The sequence below is a fragment of the Schistocerca serialis genome, chromosome 2 (assembly GCF_023864345.2).
Source record: "Schistocerca serialis cubense isolate TAMUIC-IGC-003099 chromosome 2, iqSchSeri2.2, whole genome shotgun sequence".
In the NCBI taxonomy this organism is placed as follows: Eukaryota; Metazoa; Arthropoda; class Insecta; order Orthoptera; family Acrididae; genus Schistocerca; species Schistocerca serialis.
The window spans coordinates 832097894-832113666 of NC_064639.1; the positions used below are offsets into that span (position 1 = coordinate 832097894).

Genomic DNA, 15773 nt, shown 5'->3' on the forward strand with positions numbered 1-15773 from the left:
ACATAACTAGTGTAATACTTGGGTACTGGAGTATTGCTAGTTACTGTAAGAAAAACATTAAACGAACGAAAAATATTATTTATCGAAAAAAATTCTGAGCAATCAAGTGAAACTTTTACTTATAAATTAATAAATTTCGGGGTTCTTTTCGGAACAGTAGATTGCTTCTTATGGATAGGAATGCTATTATTTTACAAAGTATGGAAAGCTTCTTTTCTCCCTTTTCTTTAAGAATGTTATTTACTCGGCAGAATGGCTGAGAGCCGCACCTACACAACTTGAATAACTTTTCTAGGTACGGTCAAGGCTGTCGTGTGAGAAATATAATGGAGTGTACTGTTATGGAGGACAGATGGGACTCGCATAGGCTGTAGCGCACAATGCCGTGAGCTGCGACGACTGCTGCCTGCATCGCTCGCTGCTGACAAATAACACAACTATCTCTTTCTATCTGGATTGACCTTCGCCAATCAAACTCTCCCAACGCCTTGATGAAGTCAAGGACTCCTATCCGCCCCTAGTCTAACTATTGCTTTGGTACACCGGTCAGATAACCAGCCCACCGCCATTCCACTCAATGTTCGCTCGCAGACGTTTTAGTAGTACTCTGTCCGTGTTCACACCGCACAATAAGTGTGGTAGCCAACACAGTGAACAATGCTTAATCGCGAGCGACCTAATATAGAGTATCACTCCGATTCGCTAGCGACAGCGGTGCTCTCCCAGTGAAGTACTGAGGAGAGACTTTGTTCCTCGCTCTCTATGTACTTGTACGAGCGCACTTGCTCTCATTACGTGTTCCCGCTTCAAGAGCGACAACGGGACAGCTCCTTTTTCTGGAAAAGTTGCAAGGGTATGTCATTCGCTGTCTTTCCTCACTCCTCTGGCGCTTTGTGTCAGAAATATTCCGCCAATCATCATTGCTCTTTTAAACGGGAGAATGATGTTTCGTTTAAGTCAACCAATGCAGAAATGTGTAGATCTCTATTAGGCGTCTACTGTCCTTCTGTGAGAACTCCGTAACTATGCAGTCAGTCCATGAAAAAACGCATCTTCTGGGCGCTCCCACACAATGTAGCGGAATTTGCTTTTAATTCGAACATGGGGGTCATTATCCCTTCGCTCTTGCATAAGCTGTCCTCTTTCTGGGCGGTCACTCGAAGTAGGTATGGTTCAAATGGCTCTGAGCAGTATGGGACTTAACACCTATGGCCATCAGCCCCCTAGAACTTATAACTACTTAAACCTAACTAACCTAAGGACATCACACAACACTCAGTCATCACGAGGCAGAGAAAACCCCTGACCCCGCCGGGAATCGAACCGGGGAACCCGGGCGCGGGAAGCGAGAACGCTACCGCACGACCACGAGCTGCGGACGAAGTAGGTATGTTGACTCACCCCTTGAAGGGACAAGCCTCCCAGTGGGCTGGTTGCCTCTTATAGAACGAAAAAATTCCTGTGTCCATCATGTTGTGTACCCCAGTCCCGACTTTTTTAACCTCGGTGCACACTTGCGATTTACTTATTAGATCTGTATATCGCTTACATGAATTTATACAAAATTGACTCTACCTTATCGAGTTTGCGTTCGAATGAAGCGTCTTGACGTGCAGAATACGATTGTGAGGACGGAATATGTAAGAAATGAAGGTCAAAAGACCACGCCACCTGACAATAATGGATGTACGAGTGTGGGCTGTAGACACATGGTTGACGACATGTGGAAGTCTGGGCCTAGCTGTGAGTAGTGTTCGGATAGGCAAAGGTAAGGTGACCGCTGGCGATAAGCGGGAAATCCGGGTTCGAGTCCTGTTGCGGCACAAATTTTCATTGTCATCGCTCCATTCTACAGCTGCTGGTTGTCCATATTCACAATTGCGAATACACTTAATATAGTCCAACACTGTTATCTAAACTTGTCGCTAATTTGCAGGAAGAATTGTACAAGTTTCTCTTGAAAACTGTGTATTGTCTGTATTTATCCATTCTGAGACGACTGGAAACTTTTCAATGCCAATGGAATTCCTACACCATATTACGCACGATACTGTGTTTCCATATTTTCGTCCATCCGCTGTAGACGACCGCATTCTGCATAGGATCTGTTTCACTTCAATCAGTGGAGTGAACGTCTGTTTTATCTGTATCACTGAATTGTCGAGAAGATTTTCCACCTTCAGGAAACATACTGTTCCCAAGCTGCTTGTAGCCAGAACTGCTGCCGGCCGGTGTGGCCGTGCGGTTCTAGGCGCTTCAGTCTGGAACCGCGTGACCGCTACGGTCGCAGGTTCGAATCCTGCCTCGGGCGTGGATGTGTGTGATGCCCTTAGGTTAGTTAGGTTTAAGTAGTTCTAAGTTCTAGGGGACTGATGACCACAGATGTTAAGTCCCATAGTGCTCAGAGCCATTTTAGAGCCAGAACTGCTCGTGACATAGCAGCCTGGTAATTACAAACAGATATCCTTCATTAATAGGAACTTGTTTCAGTTCACGTCTGAGTGCTAGTTTTTGTAAATAATGACATTCTGCAAGATGAGGTAGTAATTACTTTGAAAACTTAATAATCAGTGCCTTCCTTCGCAGCATCTCGGCAGCGTCTTTTGTACTGTCATAAATGGCCCATAAAATGTGTATAAGCTTTTCAGTCTCCATAATAGGTAACTGTAAGGATCATTCTAAATGTAAACAACGTTTTGATCTCACGAGTCGCGCCATCACCAACGCAACCCCCTGCCATGTCGCACGCCTTCTTAATCTTTGGTGCCAGTATGACGCTAACAGTGAACAGGAATGGTCATTCACTGCTCAGTTGTGCACTTTTAAATGTGTGACAGAATTAATGATCGCACCAGGTGTATGCTTCATATAGTAACAGGGTTTCAAAACCAAAAACAAAATGTGTACCCTGTCAAAATTTAAAGAGAGATGGCCGAAGTTCATGGAAATGTGACGAATGAAGCTCCAGTTCGAAAATCGTGCATCCCGTTTAATGGCAGGAGAACGAATATTCATCATGACCAACAATCATGTGGAAATAGAGTTGTGAGTGACAAACTCCAATCAGGGATTGAGGAGAAAAATTCAACAGGATAGACGTTTCACTAATGATAGAATGAACTTTGCCTTTCCCGATATTTCACGAGCAGGTCTTTATTAAAAATAATTTACGCCGATCTGGGCCTTAGAAAAGTGTGTGCCAGAATGGTTCTTCAGCTGTTGACAGATGAACACGAAAAACATTTGCATCGATTTTTCTCACACCTTGTGACAAGGATGCCGAGGAGTTTTACAATCATACTGTTACTCGTGACGGGGGGTTGAGCATAAAAGTCAGAAACGAAGTGGCAGTCAATGGAATGGCATTATTCACGGTCCTCAACGACCCCAAACAGCTCGTTTTGTATTATCGTGAAATAGGGGAGATAGTGTCACAGACACGACACGTGAATTGGAGTGGCAATCATTAAAATAAAGGCGTTTTTCATTGCGATGGGATCTTCTCATGAAATTTCAATCACCAGTTTTCTCCTCCGATTGCGAAAACATTCTGTTGGCACCCACCTACATAGGGAGAAATGATCATCACGATAAAATAAGAGAAATCAGAGCTCGCACAGAAAAATTTAACTGCTCGTTTTTTCCGCGCGCCGTTTGAGAGTGGAACGGTAGAGAGACAGCTTGAAGGTGGTTCATTGAACCATCTGGCAGGCACTTTATTGTGAATAGCAGAGTAATCTCGTAGATACAAGAACACAGTTTCTGGATCAAAGAGGTATACTTCAAAACAAACGGCGTGGATTGGTGTCAAACACTAGCCTGGCTTAAAGAAGGATTTGCTTCGGCAGTTTGAATTGAAATTTTTTGAAGATACGCCTTGTATTCCAATGATCACCATATTTTATCCCAAACTGATGGACTTTTTGGCGAAAAGTTCTATGGAAAAAATGAAAAATTCTACGGGGACGCTAGTGACTGGTTCAACGACTTGGCGGCAACTGAGAATACACAATGAATCGGAAAACATCTGGGGCGCTATGAACGGCGACTATGTAGTGAAAGAGCTAAGACATGAATGTATGTTGTAAAATACGCTCTAAGAAAAAAAAGAAACAAAAAAAAACAAAAACAAAAACAAAAAACGACGCACCTCGAAGGAATTGCCTGAATGACAGAAATCGGTAGATGTGATGTGCATGTACAGACAAACAAATGATTACAGTTTCAGAATTATTGGATGATTTATTCAAGAGAAAAAGCTTCACAAATCGAGAAAGTCAATAATGCGTTGATCCACCTCTGGCCCTTGTCCAAGCCTGGCATTGATTGACAGAGTTGTTGGATGCCCTCCTGGGGGATATCGGGCCAAATTATGTTCAATTGGCGATTTACATTGTCAAAATCCAGAGTTGGTTGGAGGGCCCTACCCATAATGCTCCACACGTTCCCAATTGGGGAGACACCCGGTGACCTTGCTGGCCACGGTAGGGTTTGGCAAGCACAAAGACGAGCAGTAAAAACTCTCACCGCAGGCGGCCGGGCATTATCTTTTTGAAATGTAAGCCCAGGATGGCTTGCCATCAAGGGCAACAAAACGGGACGTAGAATGTCGTCGACGTAGTGCTGTGGAGTAACGGTGCCGCAGATGACAACCAAACAGGTCCTGCTGTGACATTGCAGGTTCAGATTATCACTCCTAGTTATCGGGTTGGTATGCCACTGCTGAATGGAGCATATCCAGAGACGTCTTCGCTGGACATCGGGGCCCAGTTCTAAGCAGGAATCATCACTGAAGACAACTCCACTCCAGTCCACGTGATTGCAGGCCGAATGTGCCCAACACTACGGCAAACGGACTCGTTGGTATACAGAAGCCAGTGATAGTCGGCACAAGGGGCGCTGTGAGCCCAGCCCCCTTTCTATGAGCCGCTTATTAATAATCCTTGTGGTCTCTGAAATGCCAGTTGCACGTCACATCTATGATAATGATCAATCCAGAGCTCTGAGTGCCTCTCTGATGATCGCTCGCTCCGCACGTTCTGTCGTCTCTCTAGGACGACCGCTTCCTTCTTCACATCGTGTCCGCTCCGGGTTCACTCACTGCTGCCAACATCGTCGAATAGTGGCATCGTTCCTCTTCAAATGTCGAGCGATATGCTGATTGCTCCAATTGGATTGTTTGAGCCCAACTAAATGTCGTCTCACAAACGCTGACATCTGTATATATTGTTCAAGCACCTGTCTGCAAGACATAGCTACTGTCCAGCTCAGGTCACGGTATGAAATTCTTAGTCTTTATGCCACGATATCGACATGTCCCCTGTTGGTTATCCTTGCCGGCTGCGGGATGGAATTGTGCTGCAGCATCACGCATTCGTCCATCGGTCAGCAGTGTTTATAGTTCTGCATTTTCCGTCGGTACCTGTATGAATATCAATTTGTGATCAATACGGATAACTCCATCTTGGCACATCCTCTTTTCTTGCCTTAGAGTGTAGCTTTTGTTCCATTATCTTGAATAACAATATCTGGAGAAATAAACGGCTTCTTCTTGTAGAATGACGTAACAGATGTGAAACACAATCAGACGCAAGTAGCAACTGGTGTCTGCTTCGACCCGCTACGTCCTACCAACTCCATTTCACTCCGATCTCTCGGTCAGTCGGTCGTATTCGGCCGTGACGTTCGTGAGCAGTTAGCACTTACCAACAACATCGCCTATCTTGGTATTTGTCGGTCGGTCGAATATCGTCCCACCCTAAAGATGGCTATGAAAACAACTGAACGTCGAGCGACCCTTATAAACACTGTTCCAGGCCAGCAGAAATGTGTACACAGCAGATTGGAAAGACTTGATGCTATAATGTGTATACAGTGGAGTGGAAAGACTTGGTGAGGTGTGTACTCACCTGGAAGGCGATGGTGTTCCACACGGCGAGCACGAGCCGCAGCGGCAGCTTGGCCTTGTACGACCTGTGCGCCCAGAGGCGGTGCGCACCCGCCTGTACGCCCGTGGTCGCCATCCAGCCCACCAGCACGGCTGCAACAAACAGACATCTTTATACCGTCTGTTGTGGCCAAGTGCGATACAGGCAGCGCCGAAATCGGCGTGGTCATCGACGTCCAGAAGCTGTGAACCCTGCCAGTGGAATTGCTCTCCGCCGTAACTAAGAACTTTGCGTCAAACAGCACCTCCAGCCGAATGTCAACGCTTGTAAAGATAGCCACCACAGGCAGCAGATCTCCTTCCCAATTATGAACGGCTGCCGTACCAACACAATCCTCCTCCCTCCGTCCATTTTGCCAAGCCTTTCATATACTGTCGGAAGAAAACATCAAAAGGATTCCCCTTCCTGACCGAGATTCTTCCTGATGTACAAATTAAAAATCTCATATCCTTTCCTCAAGTCGCTGCTTCAATACCTCTCCCAGATTCCATTCATCATCGCGCCTTCCTGCTTCTCCGTCCCCTTACACATCCGACTTCCCAGCTAAACATAATCCATCCCTCCTCCCCCTTTCATACATAGCTACTCATGTATACGAATTGTCCTGCTGTCCCTCGTCCGTCCATCTGCCATGGCCATACCCAACTTATTGTGAGATGAGCTTGAAAGATTTGCCAAACAACCTCACGCATCCTCGCTCCTTCCTGCTCCTCCGTCCACTTACACGTCCGTCTTCCGAGCCCAACATCACCTCTTCCCCTCCTCCCCCTGCTTCACCCCAGACATAGCTACATATAAATTATCCTACTCACACTTTCAAACTTCCTGGCCACACACTACTTATTGGGAGTTTAGTTCGACGGATTTGCCAGATAATCATCATCACCATTATCGCACCAGCCACTCCACCACCATTTGTCTTTTTTATAGTAATACAGCAAAAGAAATGTTCACTGTATTTTCATTGCGACAAATTTAATGCTTTTAACTGAGCAAATACGTATGTATTTTTGTCATAATTTGGCTGCACAGCAGCAATATGGCTCTTGCCCACTCAGGGGAATGAAATGGTCAATAAGGAAGAGAAGTCATAGAGCCACATACATACACACTCATTGATGCTACAATGATGCAGCGGGTAGGTACAGTGTTCATGTGAGTAAGCCATTGCCTTTACTGTTACACACACAGATACAATTTCAATGTGTGTAAATCTTATGGGACTTAACTGCTAAGGTCATCAGCCCCTAAGCTTACACACTTCTTAAGCTAAATTATCCTAACGACAAACTCACACACCCATGCCCGAGGGAGGACTCAAACCTCCGCCGAGACCAGCCGCACAGTCCATGACTGCAGCGCCTGAGACCGCTCGGCTAATTCCGCGCGGCCACACAGATACAGCTACTAGAAAAAAGGGATACACCACGAAGGACTTATGCAAATTGGTCACAAACTGATATTCATACTCGTATCGTGGAAAATGCAAAACTGTTAACATTGGCGGCCGATGAACGCTGCAGGACAATTTTACTGTACAGCTGACAAGGATGGTAAACAGGGGACGTGTCGATACCAGGGTATAAATAGTTTGAGAATTTCATTTTGTATACTCAGTTGGACAGTAACTATGCCTCTCAGATAGGTGCGTGAACATAATACGCAGATGTCAGCATTCGAAAGAGGACGTTAGCTGGCTTCAAAGACGCCAGCTGGAGTAATCGGCGAATCGCTTGTCTTTGAATTGGAGCGATGCCACTATTCGACGATCAGGAATGGGTGAACTATGGCAAAACACAGCGTCAAGAAGGAAGCGGTCGACCTAGAGAGACGACAGAACGCAGTCGTCAGCGAGACAATCAGAGCCTCGGATTCATCATTGTCATAGCTGCGACGTGCAACTGGTGCTTCACTGGGCTCTGTTCGCGTGGGACCGTTGAAAACGTGCATCGCATTCAGTATGCTTCGCTGAACTGCCGTGGGATCTTTATCAAAACGAGCAGATATATCACGGAACGACAGTATCGAACACCATGTTTCTGCCGCTGTCGAATTCCGACACATACTGAAGGGCGTTTTCCCTCCTTGCACGGTGCATAACACGAACTTCTCACAACCATCCAACATCAAAATGAGATTTCTGAGCGACAAAACCCACCGAGTAGTCATCCGTATCGGAGTTAGTAGAAGGATCATGTGTCGTCGTTCACAACGACCAAAAAAAAAAAAAAAAAAGGCATTTCTGGCAATTGCTAGAATTGACTACTTGTTGTTCTACGGTCAGTTCCATAAGAAAGTGTACACCATAATTTTAAATGTAACGTCCGCAGCGACAACTCTGGTAATGCTCTCGAGTCTATAATCACTGCGCTTTTGCATAGTGTATAAATAAATAGTGTGAGAGTTGAATGTTTTGTTTTGTCGGTTGCAGTTTAAAATGAGTGCGAAATATCTGAAGCGTCACGAGCAGCGTTCCTTGTAAACCATCCAAAGGGATCAAAGCTTTCATATGGAGCTGCTGCCAAATTCTTAGAAAGTTAAAGACGTTCTCTGCAAAGTTGGTCAAACGATATTTAGAGGTAGGAGACGTGAATGATTTACCGGAAAGAGGGTTAAGGTGCCAAGCTATATCGATAATGGCGGTGATTGTGCAATTAGTAACAACATGTATGTTCACGTAAACGTATGTTTATAATAATGTCTTTTATTTCATTCAGATAACAGCGTAGATCTTCTTGTGGAACTGGCTGTAAGTTCGTGAAGGTTTGTGGTTTATCTTTTATTTTATTCATAGGAAGAAACTCCTCGCACTAGGGAAAACAACTAAAATTCTTTCTGTTATATGTGTGGAGAGCAAGATCAGACATTGCATAAACGGAATTAACCCTCTTTTAAGAAAGGACTATGAATTTAACTTTTGGTATAGTGTTGTTGACCAGGACAAGGACAGACCTCCGAATATGGTGATCGTCATGTGCCACACTACCGACAAGGTAATTAAAAAGATCACGTCACATGTTCTTTACTGTTTGCATGATTTCGATGGAACTAATGGATAGACAACGGACTGCAATTTTTGTCTGGAAAAAAGAGGTGTACTTCTATTGAAAACAATGAAAAGTGTGCAATAACCTAATTTATCATATAGTACAAGGACATACAGTGAAGAGCCAAACAAACTGATGTTGTTGTTGTGGTCTTCAGTCCAGAGACTGGTTTGATGCAGCTCTCCATGGTACTCTATCCTGCTATCCTGTGCAAGCTGCTTCATCTCCCAATACGTACTGCAGCCTACATCCTTCTGAATCTGCTTAGTGTATTCATTTCATGGTCTCCCTCTACGATTTTTACCCTCCCCGCTGCCCTCCAGTACTAAATTGGTGATCCCTTGATGCCTCAGAACATGTCCTACCAACCGATCCCTTCTTCTAGTCAAGTTGTGCCACAAACTCCTCTTCTCCCCAATTCTAATCAATACCTCCTCATTAGTTATGTGATCTACCCATCTAATCTTCAGCATTCTTCTGTAGCATCACATTTCGAAAGCTTCTATTCTCTTCTTGTCTAAACTATTTATCGTCCATGTTTCACTTCCATACATGGCTACACTCCATACAAATACTTTCAGAAACGACTTCCTGACACTTTAATCTATACTCGATGTTAACAAATTTCTCTTCTTCAGAAACGCTTTCCTTGCCATTGCCAGTCTACATTTTATATCCTCTCTACTTCGACCATCATCAGTTATTTTGCTCCCCAAACAGCAAAACTCCTTTACTACTTTACATGGCCCTTGTATAGACCCTCTATATACTCCTTCCATCTTTCTGCTTTCCCTTCTTTGCTTAGAATTGGGTTTCCATCTGAGCTCTTGATATTCATACAAGTCGTTCTCTTATCTCCAAAGGTCTCCTTAATTTTCCTGTAGGCAGTATGTAACTTACCCCAAGCAAGATAAGCCTCTACATCCTTACATTTGTCCCCTAGTCATCCCTGCTTAACCATTTTGCACTTCCCGTCGATCTCATTTTTTAGATGTTTGTATTCCTTTTTGCCTGTTTCATTTACTGCATTTTTCTATTTTCTCCTTTCATCAATTAAATTCAATATATCTTCTGTTACCCAAGGATTACTACTAGCCCTCGTCTTTTTACCTACTTGATCCCCTGCTGCCTTCACTACTTCATCCCTCAAAGTTACCTATTCTTCTTCTACTGTATTTCTTTCCTCCATTCTTGTCAATTGTTCCCTTATGCTCTCCCTGAAACTCTGTACAGCCTCTGGTTTAGTCAGTTTCTCCAGGTCCCATCTCCTTAAATTCCCACCTTTTTGCAGTTTCTTCAGTTTTAATCTACAGTTCATAATCAATAGATTGTAGTCAGAGTCCAGATTCGCCCCTGGAAATGCGTTACATTTTAAAACATGGTTTCTAAATCTCTTTCTTACCATTATATAGTCTATCTGAAACCGGTCAGTATCTCCAGGTTTCTTCCATGTATACAACAACAAACTGATACACCTGCCTAATATGACCCCTCCATCCCCCCCTCCCCTCCGAACACGCAGAGGTGCCGCAGCATGACGTGGCACGGACTCGACCAATGTTTGAAGTAGTGGTGGAGCGAACTGACACCATGAATCCTGCAGGGCTGTCCATAAATCCGTAGAGTACGAGAGGATGGAGATGTCTTCTGAACAGCACGTTTCAAGACATCGCAGATACGTTTACTAATGTTCATGTCTGGGGAGTTCGGTCTTCAGTGGAAGTGTTTAAGCTCAGAAGAGTGTCCGTGGAGCTACTCTGTAGCAATTCTGGACGTGTGGGGTGTCGCATTCTCCTGCTGGAATTGTCCAAGTCCGTCGGAAGGGACAATGGACATGAATGGATGCAGGTGATCAGACAGGACGCTTACGTACGTGTCACTTGTCAGAGTCGTATACAGACGTATCAGGAGTCCCATATCACTCCAACTGCACACGCCCCACACCATTACAGAGCCTCCACCAGCTTGAACAGTCCCCTGCTGACAAACGGGGTCCACGGATTCGTGAGGTTGTCTGCATACCCGTACACGTCCATCCACTCGATACAATTTGAAACGAGACTCGTCCGACCGGGCAACACGTTTCCAGTCATCAACAGTCCAATGGCGGTGTCGACGGGCCCTGGCGAGGGATAAAGCTTTGTGTTGTGCAGTCTTCAAGGGTACACGACTGTGCCTTCAGCTCCGAAAGCTCATATCGATGATGTTCCGTTGGACGGTTCGCATGCTGTCTCTTGTTGCTGGCCCAGCAATGAAATCTGCAGCAATTTGCGGAAGGGATGTACTTCTTCACGTTGAACGATTCTCTTCAGTTGTCGTCGGTCCCGTTCTTGCAGGATTTTTTTCCAGCCGCAGCGATGTTGGGGATTTGATGTTTTACCAGATTTCTCATATTCACGGTACATTCGTGAAATGGTCGTATGGGAAAATTCCCACTTAATCGCTACCTCGGAGATGCTGTGTCCCATCGCTCCTCGCCGATTTTAACACCACGTTCAGAATCACTTAAATCTTGATAACCTGCCATTGTAGCTGCAGTAACCGATCTAAGAACTGCGCCAGACACTTGTTGTCTTACATAGGCGTTGCCGACCGCAGCGCCGCATTCTGCCTGTTTATGTATCTCTGTGCTTGAATACGCGTACCTAGACCTGTTTCCTTGGCGCTTCAGTTAAGTCGCATAGTGCTGAGAGCCAGCCTTGGCGCTTCATTGTACTCGTATGTCACAGCCGATAGCAGTGACTCCTATGAGAGTGACAGCGAGTGAAGGCCAATACAGTGACGACTGTGCAGAAAGCAGTGAAGAAGATGAGCATGCCGACCCAACATTTCGAGGCCTATGCAAATCAAATAAGCCATACTTTTTGTGTCAAGAGGATCTGAACGATCTTGATCGTAATATACATTTGTTGAAGCAACATGCTCGACTAATAGCTTCGCGAATAAAGACTTCTTAGCGATACGAAAGTGAGTGCTTACCGTGATCAGCAAGCTGTCTTTTTCTGAATATTTCGTCAAGGAAGGCGACATGGCTTTTTGAAATAATGTACGAGTAGAGTCCATTAGGGAGATTCGTGGCCATGATTACAGTGTAAATGAGGGGCAAGTATTCAAAGATCCCAATAAAGTTAGTGTGTAAGCAGTACTCCTCCAGAATGGAAGCAAATTACTTTCTGTTTCAATATGCTCATGCAGTTAATTTGAAGGAAACAAATGAGAACTTTAAACTGCTAGTCACACTTATCAAAATGGCGTGCATGTGGACATCTCAAGGTAATACCAATTCTTCTCGGTATGCTGGTTGGGTACATAAAACCATGTTGCTTCCTATGTGAGTGGCACAGAACAGACAGAAGAACAACCGCTATTATAGGATATAATGGCTTGCTCGGAATGATCTGCTGCCTACACAGAAAAACGTTGACCCCAAACTACCGCTGCACATTAATTTGCGCCACATCAAAAAGCCAGGGCCAAAATTTCATGTTAATTCATGCTCTTCGGAGAGAAGTTTCAAAGGATCGTTGGGGTAAAAGTAAAGAAAGGAATAGTTGTAGGACCACAAATTAGGAAATTTATGTCGGATGAACATTTCCTTGAAAGAGTCACATTATTGTTTTTCACAAGCGTCTGCAAGTAAATTTTACACAGCGGCGCAATTTCAGCGCAGAGAACTACCGCAATGTTGTACAGGAATTACTGTGATCATACCACATATTACTTAAACTATATTTCTTGAATATTCATTTGGACTTCTACCTGGATAACCTTGGTGCTGTTAGCGACGAAGATGGAGAATTGTTCCACTAGAACATTGCTTAAATGGAAGAGTGGTATAAAGGTAAATGGTGTATCGCAATGTTTCTCGACTGCTCCTGGTCCCTACGAAACGATATTCTTGAGGAAAAATATCGCAGCGTATCCGGAAGAAAATATTAAGTAAGATAATTTATCCTTGTTTGTTGTTATACTATTTTTGTTTCCTTTGTGTTATGATAGACTTTTTTTTTCTCCTTGCGCTAGTTAAGTCTTATTACGAGAGGGTATCATTTTGCCACATTCATATAATACCTGCACCAGTTTACAATAAGCATTATATTATGAAATTAAATGTGCTATTGGCTGGGAGTTCCCTTTCTGGGAGTTTAGCAGCACGGTGCAAGTCTCTTTTTATTCGACGCCACTTCGGTAACAAGCATGTCAGTGGTGATGAAACAGTGATAAGGACAACGGTACACTCAGTCCCCAAGCGGAGAAGATCGCCGACCCTGTCGGGAATCGAACCAATGCCCTGGTATGGCTCTGAGCCGCGCTCACCACTCAGCTACGGAGCCGGACTAGTATATGAAAACCGAGGCCGGTACAGAAATTTTGAAATTATATCTGATTTCATAGGCGAATTATCTTCCAGAAACAGTGTACACCGAGGTGACAAAAGTCAACGGGTACGTCCTAACATCGTGTAGGACCTCCTTTTGCCCGGCTTACTGCAGCAACTCAATGTGGCATGGACTCCGCAACTCGTTCGAATCCCCTGGAGAAATACTGAGCAATGCTGCCCCTATAGCCGTCCATAATTGCGAAAGAGTTGGAGGTGCAGGATTTTGTGCACGTACCGAGCTGTCGATTACGTCCCATAATGGGCGATCTGGGTGGCCAAATCCAAAATGTTCTTGAAACAATTGTGACGCGGTGACATGGTGCATTGTCATCCATAAAAGTTCGATCATTGTTTGGGTAGATTAAGTCCATGAATGGCTGAAAATGATCCACAAGCGCCGAACATAACCATTTACAGTTACTTTTCGGTTCAGTTGGACCAAAGGAATCAGTCTGTCTCATGTAAACACAGACCTCATCATTTTGGAACCACTAACAGCTTGCACAGTGCCTTGTTAACAACTTAGATCCAATGCCTCGTTGGATCTGCGCCACGCTCGAACCTTACCGGCAGCTCTTACCACGTGAAATTGGGACTCATATGATCAGGCCACGGTTTCCAGTCGTCTAGGGTCCAATATACATATATGGCCACGAGCCCAGGAGAGGCCTACAGGCACTCGCGTCGGTTATCTGCTACCATAGCTCGTTAACGTCATATTTCGCCGCACTGTCCTAACGGATACATTCATCGTACATTCCACATTTTTTTCTGCCGTTATTTCGGGCAGTGTTTCTTGTCTATTAGCAGTGGAAACTCTGCGCAAACGCCGCTGCTCTCGGTCGTTAAGTAAAGGCTGTCAGCCACTGCGTTGTCCGTGGTGAGAGGTAATGCCTGAAATTTAATATTCTCGACACTCTCTTAATATTGTGGATCTCAGATTGTTGAGATCCTTAACGATTTTAGAAATGGAATCTCCCACGCCTCTATCTCGAGCAACCATTCCGCGTTGAGAGTCTGCGTCAAAAACCTTTTACATGAATCACCTGAGTACAAATGACAGACCCACCAATAAGCTGTCGTTTTATACGTTGCGTACACGATACTACCGCTTTCCGTATGAGTGCATATCGCTATCCCATGACTTATGTCACCTCAGTATATATTGCCCCTGTAAATAAAAGGGAAATATTTTTGTTGTTGGCCAGTGTAATCTATTTCATGTCCAAGCACGTTGTACAGTTCATGCCAGTTTGACGTTTGTTACAGTTTTAATGGCCAGTTGTGTATTTTCTCGCTTTCTGACGAACATTTTACGCTGTCGTTTCGTAGTGTCATTACAAGAAATGAAGCTCAGTGCGAAGCTTAGTATTAGAATATGTGAGAAGTGTGAGGAACAAGGTGGCGGTTACTCACTCCAGTAGACGGTGGCCCACTTGGCGGCGGTGAGCGCCAGGTAGAGGCCGTAGACGGTGGCCACGTGCAGGTAGATGAACACGACCACGTTGCGCCACACGATCCGCCACTCGTACTCGGGCTGCTTGTCGGCGTCCTCCTTCTGCGGTGGAGGGCTGTGGTGAACGCCGACGTCACATGGCGACCTGTCCGGAGACGTCACGTTGGGCGGCATACTCGGGACAGCAACGTGCTGCAACAAAACGCGTAAGGGTTCCTGTTATCATCTGCGTGAGTCTAAGAATATAGCATCTACCGGCAAAGGCTAAAGGACGTTCCAAGATTGTTATTAGAGACAGCGATTTCATCTCCTATCTTCTATCAACATATCTTCTTCCACACATACGCTGACGGAAAAAGTCGCAACACCAAGAAGGAGTTGTGCGGCATAAATGAGAGTTGGTACGCGTGTTTATACACTACTGGCCATTAAAATTGCTACACCAGGAATAAATGCAGATTATAAACGGGTATTCATTGGACAAATACATTATACTATAACTGACATGTGATTACATTTTCACGCAATTTGGGTGCATAAATCCTGATAAATCAGTACCCAGAACAACCACCTCTGGCCGTAATAACGGTCTTGAAACGCCTGGGCATTGAGTCAAACAGAGCTTGGATGGCGTGTACAGGTACAGCTGCCCACGCAGCTTTAACACGATACCACAGTTCATAAAGAGTAGTGATTGGCGTATTGTGACGAGCCAGTTGCTCGGCCACCATTGACCAGACGTTGTCAATTGGTGAGAGATGTGGAGAATGTGCTGGCCAGAGCAGCAGTCGAACATTTTCTGTATCCAGAAAGGCCCGTACAAGACCTGCAACATGCGGTCGTGCATTATCCTGCTGAAATGTAGGGTTTCGCAGGGATCGAATGAAGGGTAGAGCCACGGGTCGTAACACATCTGGAATGTATCGTCCACTGTTCAAAGT

The 15773-nt window shown here is 44.8% G+C and overlaps 1 protein-coding gene across 1 annotated transcript in view; it reads right to left on the minus strand.

The window, feature by feature from the left end:
* The window catches only part of LOC126456448 (acyl-CoA Delta-9 desaturase-like), a 218777-nt gene extending 203771 nt beyond the window's left edge, over positions 1 to 15006 (minus strand). Inside the window, exons 1-2 of the mRNA XM_050092198.1 lie at positions 14793 to 15006; positions 5910 to 6040 (exon numbers count right to left, since the gene is read on the minus strand). Coding sequence (XP_049948155.1) covers positions 5910 to 6040; positions 14793 to 15006 — 345 coding nt within the window. The remainder of the gene's footprint in view (positions 1 to 5909; positions 6041 to 14792) is intronic.
* Positions 15007 to 15773: the final 767 nt, after the last annotated feature.